This window comes from Phodopus roborovskii, unplaced genomic scaffold (genome assembly GCF_943737965.1).
Source record: "Phodopus roborovskii unplaced genomic scaffold, PHOROB, whole genome shotgun sequence".
Taxonomy (NCBI): Eukaryota; Metazoa; Chordata; class Mammalia; order Rodentia; family Cricetidae; genus Phodopus; species Phodopus roborovskii.
The window spans coordinates 2,914,227-2,925,344 of NW_026126622.1; the positions used below are offsets into that span (position 1 = coordinate 2,914,227).

The 11,118-nt window shown below is 44.8% G+C and overlaps 1 protein-coding gene across 2 annotated transcripts; it reads left to right on the plus strand.

Moving 5' to 3' along the window:
* The first annotated feature begins 163 nt into the window (after positions 1 to 163).
* Tm2d3 (TM2 domain containing 3) lies at positions 164 to 9,586 on the plus strand. Of its 2 annotated transcripts, XM_051206472.1 has the most exons (6): positions 164 to 286; positions 572 to 664; positions 1,800 to 1,984; positions 5,178 to 5,352; positions 6,510 to 6,585; positions 9,263 to 9,586. In XM_051206472.1, the coding sequence occupies exons 1-6, from the start codon at positions 196 to 198 to the stop codon at positions 9,426 to 9,428; spliced, it is 786 nt and encodes a 261-aa protein (XP_051062429.1). In that variant the 5' UTR covers positions 164 to 195; the 3' UTR covers positions 9,429 to 9,586. The 2 variants fall into 2 exon arrangements, with proteins under 2 accessions (XP_051062429.1, XP_051062430.1); XM_051206473.1 differs by lacking the exon at positions 572 to 664 and having other exon boundaries at positions 195 to 286.
* Positions 9,587 to 11,118: the final 1,532 nt, after the last annotated feature.

Sequence of the window (11,118 nt, forward strand, 5' to 3'; positions counted from 1 at the left end):
GTACACCTCTTCAAAGGGCATGATGTCGATTCAAGTCCGAGCCAGCTCGGGCTGCTGGCCTCGGTGCTGGGAACCGGCGGTGCCGGTGGCGGAGCCCAGCAGCAGTGCGCCTGCGGGCCGCGCCCGGACACGCCCACTTCGTCGCGCCCCACAGCCCCGCCTCCTGGCCCGGAAGTGCGCGTGCGCACCGGCAAGATGGCGGCTGCGGCAGAGCCGCTGCTGTCTGTCCGCCGTCTGTCCCGCGTGCTGCTCTTCCTCTCCCAGTGCTACATTCTGTCCGGCGATGGTGAGTTCAAGGCCGGGGACCGCACCGGGCGAGCTAGTGGCACGAGGGCCCCAGGACCCGCGGGATGCCGACCGATGACCGGGCGCCGCAGCCCTCCGGGCCGAGGCCGCGGCGCGCTCCAGCCGGGCCGGAAAGCCCCGCGTTCCCCGGCGGCGGTAGCCCAGAACCCGAGTCCACACGGTCGTTTCCGTTTCACGAACCATGTCTGCCCTGCGCAGCCCCTACCTGTGTAGCACACAAACCAAGGGTGCCATATCCCAGGATAACGTGTTTCTCTAATTGTAGGATCCTTAAATTTAGAGCATTCGCAGCCGCTGGCTCAGTCAATAAAGGATCCGGGCCCAACACGCACATTCACAGTAGTTCCCAGGGCAGCAGGTACTAGACATTTTCTATTCTGTAAATGTGCATATTTCTATCGAGCAGGTTTTCCCTCTCTCTGTTTTCGATAAACATTTCTTTAGTGTAAGAAGTCACGTTTTTATTTCGGCTACTTGATGTTATTTAGATATGCAGATAAGGGCAGACAGACATATTCAGTAAGACCGCTTGATATTTGATTTCTTTTTGAAATCTATGATTCACCTCTTTATCCAGCCCCACACTCCTCATTTCTGTTTTATTGTTTTCTACTGCCTCCCAGTACCTTAACCACTGCTATTTTCCCTTGAATTAAAACTACAAAATGTCTATAGTGCATCCCTAATTCTGTGCAAAGGGCAGGATGAATACCTGAAGAACCCCGGTGGGGTTCTGCTATTGAGAGCTTGAGGAAATTACCCCTGTGGGGCCTTTATTTCCTCAATATTTCTGGCCACTGTAGTTAGCCTGACCTGGCCATTTCAAGTTTTGAGATTTGAACTGTCCAGCCTCAGGTCTCACAGAGATCGTAATTGGGGGGGGGGGGATGTTTTATAGAGTTGACCACTTTAGGCCAGTTTTCTAAGTAGTCCTGTTTTTGCTAAATGGATGCTGGCTCTGTGGGTTCATCTCTTTGGAGTTCCATTATTTCAGGGACTTGAACTTGAAACTGGCAGAGGTATTTCACAGATTGTAATTTGGCATGCATACTAATAACAGTTATTTTCTAGAATTGGGTGTCAGTGGCCTCATTTTTCTACCAGTAAAAAGACATTGGATTGGATTTGGAGAGATGTATGTTCTGGTTCCAATTCTGCCAAACACTCCCTCTGGGATTTTGCAGACTTTTCCTTGCCCAAGCTTTAGTTTTTAACCTGTGCCTGTAGCTGTTGGGTCTTGTACTTGAACCCAGCACTTTCCCTGCATTGTCTGTCAGTGAGTCTGTCAGATTTCATAGCCACTTGGGAGGCAGGGATGACATGCCTTTTACTAATGTCACACTGGTTACCTGGTCCTAGCTAGCTGGTGACAGAACCCCTCTTAGTACATGTGTCATAGCTAATAGTTGATCTTTCCACCTTAGAGAATTGTCATTCATGGCTAATGATGTCTCTCCACTGTCTTTCACTGTTCTTCTGATCACTATCCATAGAGAATAAGCTGCTCTCCCACCTCACAGAAAGTACTGAAATCCCCCCTTACATGATGAAGTGTCCAAGCAATGGTTTGTGTAGCCGCCTTCCTGCAGACTGTGTAGAGTGTGCGACCAATTTCTCCTGTACTTATGGGAAGCCTGTCACTTTTGACTGTACAGTGAAACCTTCTGTTACCTGCATTGTAAGTATTGCAGTTTTCTCATTCCAACTGCATGGAGTATAGCGTTAGTAATGTAGCTTACACTGGTTAGAACCAGGCATGTGTCAGGATATATCTGGAAATAATTTGATATTGGTCTTTTATGACCACACTGCAAAATATTTTTTAACTATTACATTTGGTTCTAGGAGTTTATCTCAGTGGTAGAACACATACTTCGTATAGCCATTCCCCCCCCAAAAAAAATGGAAGTCTTGGGCTGAGAAGATAGCTCACTTGGTAAGATACTTGCTATGCAAGGACAAAGACTGGAGTTTGGACCCCCAGCACCAGTGTAAAACTCTAGTCATGGCTGTGTGCACCTATAATCCCAGCACTGGAGACGCAGACACAAGAGGACTAGCCAGACAATCTAGCAGAATCTAGGACTGGCTGATGGCTTAGTCAGTAAAGCGATTGCTGTGCAAGCCTGAGGACCTGAATTTGGAACTCAAAGTTCAGTAGAGAACTATCAGGGAAGAGACTGCATGTCAGTCTCTGTCTTCTACAAGCAGGTACACAAATGGACACACACAAGAACACATACATATGACACACACTAAAATAAACATTGCTATAAATAAAATCTTCCACCTCCTTCCATACCAAGTTATTCCTGTTTCAGTTATAATGTTAAAAACAGGCTGCTTGTTATTGGGTGGCAATGTTGCTTTGTGGGATTGGAAGGTGTTAGTGTACTAGCCTAAGTCCTTCATGAGTGTCTGCATTCTTAGTAGTGAGAACTGGGGCACAGAGGGACGGTAATGTCCTTTTACTGCAGTGAATTTGCAAAGGGTTCAGTCTTGTCAGTGGTGGGAGGCAGCATAACTCTGTGGCCAGTATTCTGTCAGGGACCTCTCACTTAGATAAAGCCATGTCCATGGCTAGGCCACAGAGAAGAGTTCTACACCAAGTCAGAGTAGAGCAAAGGTTATTGAAGTACAGATATGTGGTGTGCGCACTCTAGACTTGAGAATGGGTGTTGAAAGAGAGAGTGTGTGTTAAGAAAAGGGTACTGTGTACTCCAAGACAAAGTTGCTGTTTTCTTCAAAGTTATACTTGGTGTCTTTACAGTAGCTCTATATATGATCCTATAACTTTCAAGGTTATACTCTTTAAAGGCTGTAATTTATAGCAAGATTCAAAGAATCTGGCTTAAAATTTAAATGAAAAGTATGGCCTGGTTTATTTAGTTTTCCTAAAGCATAGCCTTTGAAATGAAATTGTACAGTGGTTCCATGGAATGTGCTGGGGATGAAGAGGAACCATGATACAGGTACAGACAAGACTCCAGACTTTCTGGCCTTGAGTGAATGCTTGGTCTTACCTTAGGGAAGGAAGCTTTGCTCCTGGACAGTTTGGGTTTTATGGGTTGGTGTGAGATTTTTAACTGTCAGCATGCAGGAAACACAAACTAGACCTCAGAGCAAGGGGCTTCATTCCCTTCCCATGTTCCCATAAACTTTTCTTCTTTCTATCCTGTCTCATTCCTAGTGGTGTAAAGATGGGTTGAGTAGATGCAAGGGATACCTGGTAGCTCTCTGGGAAAATAAGGAAGTGAACCTATCCGGTAGGTGGAAAGGTCAGGTGATTGCCTTTGTTGAGAGACACTGAGCTCTGGCCCCAATTTGATCCTTAATGTGAGCATAGCACATGGCCTCCCCTCAGTTCTAAATTGTGTTTACCCTTGCCTGACTGTGAGCACTTGACACATCAGCCACATGACGGCAGTAACTCAAAGCTCTACCTGTCACATGTTTCTTCTGAGCCCTGAGGTGTTGAAGTGAGATAGAAAACACATCTCCCCATCCTGCTCTTTGTTTCTTTCTTCATTTTCTTTTTCAGTGTATGAATGTTTTGCATATCTTTGCAGCCATCTGCCTCTGGTGCCCTCGGAGGCCAGAAGAGGACATCAGATCCTCCAGAACTGGAATTAGAGATGGTTGTGAACCACTATGTGGGTGCTGGGAATGAACCTGGGTTTTCTGGAAAAAAAAACTTTTGTTTTTTGTGTGTTTGATTTTGAGGGGGACCTTCTTTTTTAATTAAAAAAGCTTTCTTACAGTATATTCTGATCATGCTTTTCCCCTCTCCCATTTCCTTCCCACCTTTGTACTCATCCAACCCCACACACTTTCTTCTCTCTCTTTAAAACCAAGCAAATAGAAACCCAAGAAACACACACACACATATACTCTTTCTCTCTCTCTCTCTCTCTCTCTCTCTCTCTCTCTCTCTCTCTCTCTCTCTCTCTCTCACACACACACACACACACACACAATTGGAAACCAAAATATACAAGCAAAAGACCAATAAGATGAAAAATGTCCAAACAAAGCTATTTGAGACAAAAAGTCTACAAAAATACCATTGAGTTCGTTTTGTGGTTTTGTGTTGGCCACCATCTTGTCCCAGGCATGGCACCTACCCTGAAATGTAGCAATATACCCAAGGAGACACCATTGGAGAGGAGTAATTTTTCCCATGAAAGTGGGTACCAGTTGCAGACAGTTTCTTGGTTGGGGTGGGAGCCCCTTACCCACTCTCAGCCTAGGATCCTATCTGCAGTTATTCCTAACCACTGAGCCATCTTCCCAGCCTCTTTGAATATTATACAAATATGAATATACACTATTTAAAAGTTAACGAAAGTGACAAAATACCATTCTGAAACAATAGGGTTTCTCTGTGTAGCCATAGCTTTCCAACAGCTTACTACATAGGAAAAGCTGGCCTTAAACTGAGAGACCCACCTGCCTCTGCCTCTGCCTCTGAGGTGTTGGGATTAAAGGAGTGTACCACCACTACCCTTTTTCCTTTTTCTTTCTCTCTTTCCTTCTTTCTTCCTTCCTTCCTTCCTTTCTGTCTGACTTTATTTATTTTAAGAAGGGGTCTCATTATGTAATTCTGGCTCTCCTGGAACTTACTCTGTAGATCAGACTGGCCTTGAACTTAAAGCAATCCACCATGCACCACCACACCCAGTCCATAGCCTTTTTTCTGTAGGTAAACTATATAGATTTTCCCCCCTTGATGCTACTTATGAACCTGCTTCCCTTACTTACTGCCAGGTCCTAAATATACCTTTTAGGGAGTTAATGTCATGTGACTGATCTATAGATGTTGTAACAAGCTGCCATATTATAACTGATTTACTTTGTGCTTTGGTCCTTAGGATCAAGACCTCAACCCCCAGAGGAACTTCATCATCAACATGACTTGCAGGTTTTGCTGGCAGCTTCCTGAAACAGACTATGAGTGTACCAATTCCACAAGCTGTATGACAGTGGCCTGTCCTCGGCAGCGCTATCTTGCCAACTGCACAGTACGAGACCACATTCATTGCTTGGGTAAGGAACAGAGTTTGAGGGAGCAGTAAGCAAACTATCTCAGGTCTAAAACAGATTGAATGTCACCAGGATTAGCTACCAGTCAGTACCAATAGCATGTTATCTGCCTGAGGACATTGCTTGTGTTTGTCCTCTTGCTGTGTCTTCACAGAGGTGACTCATCATCTGAACTTTAGTCCCTGCTTCCTTTCAGGAGAGTGTCTGCCCTTTGTCTTCCAGAATGGCTGCCTTTATTAACATTCCCAGTAATGGACATAGTTTACACTGCTTAATAACTCAACTCTTCTCTAGTACTTCCTATCTTCTATTGACAGTTGCTAGAGTTTATTACGTTGTTTGTAACAACCTTCCATAGCCCTAAGGTTCTTTCCCAGGTTGTGAACTCCATTTTCCTTGGAAGATCTTTGATGATGAACAGAATGGTGTGTGTGTGTGTGTGTGTTGGGCTGGGGGGGGTGCATATGGAGGCCTGGAATTGGTGTTGAGTGCCTTCCTTGATTACTCTCTACTCTATTGAGGGGGAATCCCTTATTGAGCCCAGAGCACACCAGTTCCAGCTCTGGCTAGTCAGCTGGTCTGGGGGCTTTCCTGTCCCTGCCTCCTCTGTGCTAGGATTACGTGCCTGCTCAGCTTTTCTGTTAGATCTGGAGATGCAAACTCTGATTCTCAGGCTTGCATGCATGAACTCTGTCCCTGGGGCCACCTCTACAGCTGTCACGGACAGAGCTTCTAAAATGTACTTGGGGTCAGAGGTTAAGTTACTTTTGGAATCAGCCCCTTTATCATGTGTTTTTATTGGGTTCCTAGTCTGGGTTTATAAAGATAGAAGGCATTTTCTTTTAAAAAATGCAATGTGGCTTTTCATATTTAGGTTTCTAACCCTTCTGGAATTCATTTTGTACATGGTATAAGGTAGATTCAGTTTTATATTTCTCTCCACATGGTTACCCCAAGTTAACTAACGTAGGCACTGCACCTGTCCATTAAATGGCAAGGATTTTGTTTCATGCTGTTCGACATAGTAAATGTTTTTGTAAAGGAACTTCAACTTCTTTCAAATTCTAGATTACAAGACCATTGTTCATAAGTAAGTCTCTGTGAGAGTAGTATTTTACGTGCCCATGTTTCAGAAGTATTTCCTTTTTTGTGTGTGTAAGGTAACCGGACTTTCCCAAAACTGCAGTATTGCAACTGGACTGGAGGCTATAAGTGGTCAACTGCTCTGGCTCTGAGGTAAGCTTTGGTCCTGCTGACTTTAAATGTTCCTGGGATTTCTTTGGGCTCCATGGGATCTTCCAGGCATTATACTCTACCAGGCTCATCTTCTCCTGAGCCTCCCACTTAGTGTAGGTAGATGCCAAGAGACAGCAATGGGAGATTAGAAGGACCTCTGTGGAACTGAGTGGCATTAGCTACCCTCCCACCCTACCTCCAAGATGTGACTTGCTGTAACTACTGTTACACACTGTCAGAGACAACCAGATACCCACCCGAATCACTAAAATACTGTGCACTGTTTGAAACAGGTCTCTATTGTATATTGTAACTAGTTTCTGTAGAGAGAATCCATGTGTTCAAACTGAAAACTAGAAAAAAAGAAAAAAAATTTTAAACATTTGTGTGTATGTGTGTGTGCGCGCGCCTGTGCGTGCACATGTGCATGTGTGCACAGCACACATGTGGAAGCCAGAGGGCAATCCAGTGGAGTTGGTTCTTTCCTTCCACTACTGCTTGGGTTCTGGGGATCACACCTGGGTCGCCAGGCTTTTAATACAAGTACCTAAACCTACTGAGCCATCTCACTGGCCCACAAAAACCAGTTTAAATTACCTATAGTTTTTCTTCTAGACAATTGTATACCTATAACTCTTACATAAACGTGAGTGAGTATTGGGTGGAGATGGATGATTCAGTTTGTTGAGTGCTTGCTGACAAGCATGAAAACCCACTGCAGCAGTGCATGCTGGGTCCCACTGGTTCCCAGGGGCTGGGTGAGCTTCAGGGGCAGTCAGGTGATAATAGAGCAAGGCAGCCCCAGTTAGCCTCTGCATACATATATACCATATACTATATGCACAGAAGGGAAGAAAATACACTTGTGTATTATTAAACTTTTCGGCTGTGTCTAAAAGAATTGTACCAGCTCTTCCCACACAAGGAGAAAGCGGGAGGGACTTCAAGGATTGATTGATGGGAAGTTAGGCCCTTCTTCACATCTGAAGTCTTAGATCAGGCCCAGACCTTAAGGCCTGCAGTGTGTGATGCTGGACGGTATTCCACATCTGTCTACTGTTGGTCTTGGGGCTGCTCTGTGCCTACTGGAATGCCTGCTGGCATGCTAACCTAACTACTAATTGCCAGGACACCCTAGTTTTGTTAATCAGAATCTCTGAAGGCATTGCTGAAGGTCCCCTTGGTGGCGACAGTGCCTCTGTATTAGGATCTAGGCTGAGGAAAGAGAAGGACCCTGTCTGGGGGAAGGGGTAATTGAAAACTAAAAGAGGAATTCACAGTGAAAACTCGGAAGCACAAATCCCATCAGGCTGTCTGTGGGCTTTGTCTGTAGTGGCTGAAATTCAGACTCATGACTGACTTTCAGATTGCTCTGTTTGGTTTTTTTTTTTGTTGTTGTTGTTGTTTTTGAGATAGTTTCTTTTTTGTAGGGGGAGGGAGCAGTTCAAGACAGGGTTTCTCTGTATAGGTTTGGAGCCTGTCCTAGACCAGGCTGGCCTCGAACTCACAGAGATCCACCTGCCTCTGCCTCCCGAGTGCTGGCATTAAAGGTGTGCACCACCAACACCCAGCTTTGAGATGGGTTCTTGCTGTGCAGTTCTCTCTGGCCTGGAACTTACTATGTTGTCCAGATAGGCCTCACCCTCACAACATTCCTATCTCAACCTCTAAGCACTGGGGTTACAGGTGTGAGCCACCAGGCTGGGTGAAACAACAAACGAGACCTCTTAATTTAAAATAATTTAGTCTGACAGAAAAATTGCAAAGGTGATCTAGAGTTCCCATGTCACTCCTTGCCTGGGATCCCTAAGTGTGTGAACATTTTACATCACATGCTACACTGAGCAAGTTACTGAAGTTTTGAAAGCTTTTTTGTCACAGCTCAACGTGGATTATTCAGAACATTCACTGTAAGGAGATGTCTGCGGGTTTGCTCCAAAATGCCACTTATTCCATGGCACCCTCAGATACCAAAACCTTTTATCAAATAGTGTAGTGCTTGCACAGACCCGTGTACATCCCATGCCTTCACCTTCCATCCTGAGATGGCTTATGCTGTCCAGTGTACATGCTTGTCTTTTGTTGTTTAGGGTTAACAACAAGGAAAAGGCTGTGTTCAGTATAGATAGATGCAGGGTTTTTCTCTTAGTATTTCCTTTCAGTTGGCTCAGATACAGAACCTTCCAGTGGATACAGACTGCTCTGCACTGGGGATGGGGTAGGACACCAGCAGAGTTGGCCATGGGTGGGTACCTGTTGGAGCTGGTTGGCACGCACCTCTCCTCTGCACTGTTAGGAATGTTTGGAGCTTTCCTGTTATAGGCAAGCTTTGTTGGATCCTAGAATTTAAAGGAAATTTAAGAATCACTCAGCGCTAAATCTTTAGGGAGAAGTAACTAAGATTAGATGACTTGACTTGAGTTTGCCAGGTGTGTCAGGTGCCTCAAAGACTCAGTTCCCAACTCCATACCAGCACTTTGCAGGCTGGGTCCCTGCAATGAGAAAACATTGGATTTCAGTAGAGTGTTTCCTAATTTTCCCCTGGCACATGCTGGAATCGTTGTTCACCATTGGCAGCCTTCTTGTCATGGGAGTTAGATCCTCCAGGACCCTTCCCTGCCACGGCAGTAACTGCCTGACTGCACTTACAGAGTTGGGGCCATTCTCTCTTTTGCAGCATCACCCTTGGGGGATTTGGAGCAGATCGCTTCTACCTGGGCCAGTGGCGCGAAGGCCTTGGCAAGCTCTTCAGCTTTGGTGGCCTAGGAATATGGACACTAATCGATGTCTTGCTGATTGGAGTTGGCTATGTGGGACCAGCGGATGGCTCTTTGTACATTTAACTGTAGTTATGTGCCTCAGAGAGCGGTGTGTAGAACAAGTCCTTTGTATGGAAATGGAAGTACTGTGAGGGGTGTATTTATGTTTTTAATGTACAGCATCTGTACTTGGCCTGCCTTGATGAAGGTAAAATAAAGAAATGGAACACTGAACCACACAACCTAGTTATTTGTTTGTTTGTTTTTGCCTAGAATCCTTGTTTTTTTTTTTTTCTATGTGAAAAAAGTTCATCTTAAAGCTAAAAAACAAGATGGCGGAAAGTCCACTGTTGAAAGTCCTGCCTGAGTCCCTTCCGCTTCAGTCATCAGGGAATGGGCTGGAGTTATCCTGCCAGCTAAATTATTACCGTAGACTTCCACCATCTGTAAGTCATGAATGTACCATCATAGTATGATCTATCTGTAAAGAAATAGTTCTGGGTTGAGTTGCCATGTTGGATTCTGTTGACGACACACAGTTGCTGAAAATGAATAAATTACAGGCCACATTAAATCCAAAACAGTTCTTTGTATGTTTCCCATGCTGAAATGTCTTGAATAATGATCATAGCTTACTGATAAACGTAAAACATCGATTTTTTTCAGCACATCCCTGTGTTCTAACAGGTAGTTTCTCAGTTATCTGGATTATCAACACAATGGAAATGTTTTTAAAAATGTACTTCTATGTGACAAGTATTTTTGAGTGGTTACAGACCTATTGTAGGCCTTTCACAAAAGAGAAAATGGCAATTTAGTCCAGAAGGAGCTTTGAAACATTACTTCTATGCTTCATATCTGCACAAGACTGTTAGCCAACATGCCAGATCGAGAAGACATAAACCATCTCTGGGAATTATCTCTACAAATCTCGTGGGCAGCCTGTCATCCTGGCACTTGGAAGTCTGAGGCAGGGAATAACTATATTGAGGGAGTTTGAGATAGCCAGCTGCAGTTCCAGTTCTGGCCACTAGGAGGTGCATTCCCCCTTATGTTTATGTTCCAGCTCTGTTTGCCAACATTGCCAAGCTTTGAGTTTTCGCCCAGGAGCTTGCTTAGCCTGTGAGAACATAGCAGTACATGCAGCTGTGTGGCCTTTTCTTTCTAAGGTTCAGAGGTTACTTCTCTCTGTGAGACTTGGTTGAGCAGGTATTTCTGTAAAGAAGCCCTTTTGCTAGTTATCTCTTCCTCCCCTCCTTTACCTCTATGAAAAGACTGTAAGGTTCTCCTTTTGAGGTGGAGCAAGGAAAGTGACTTTGGGATGAGACCAACCTAAACAGGATCGTGAAGGAAGTAATTAGCAACCTGCTGGACAGTTGACCATCCTTGTGGCCTCTGGATCTCAGATGACAAAGCAGCAGTTTTAAAGGTAAAAATGCAAACATCCAGAATCCATAAATAGAGTCCTGAGTGAACTTAGGCCCCAAATTGTACACAGTTTGCCAGAAGGGATAGCTTTTGGCACCAGTAGGACATTAGCCTGTAGTACACTGAGGCTTATTCGATGAGTTCTGAGACGAGTTCTTCCAAATAGGTTAAATAAATTCACAAAGAATGGGAGTCTTGAAACAGCGCTGAACTGATACTTGGCCCCTAAAGGAACCCACAGAAAGAGCCACACTTGCAGAGCCTACCAGAGAAGGAACCATCTGTCGCAGAGCCCGTGGGCTGTTCTCATCAAAGGTATAGCTAGCTTGCTCATAGTTTGTTCAGT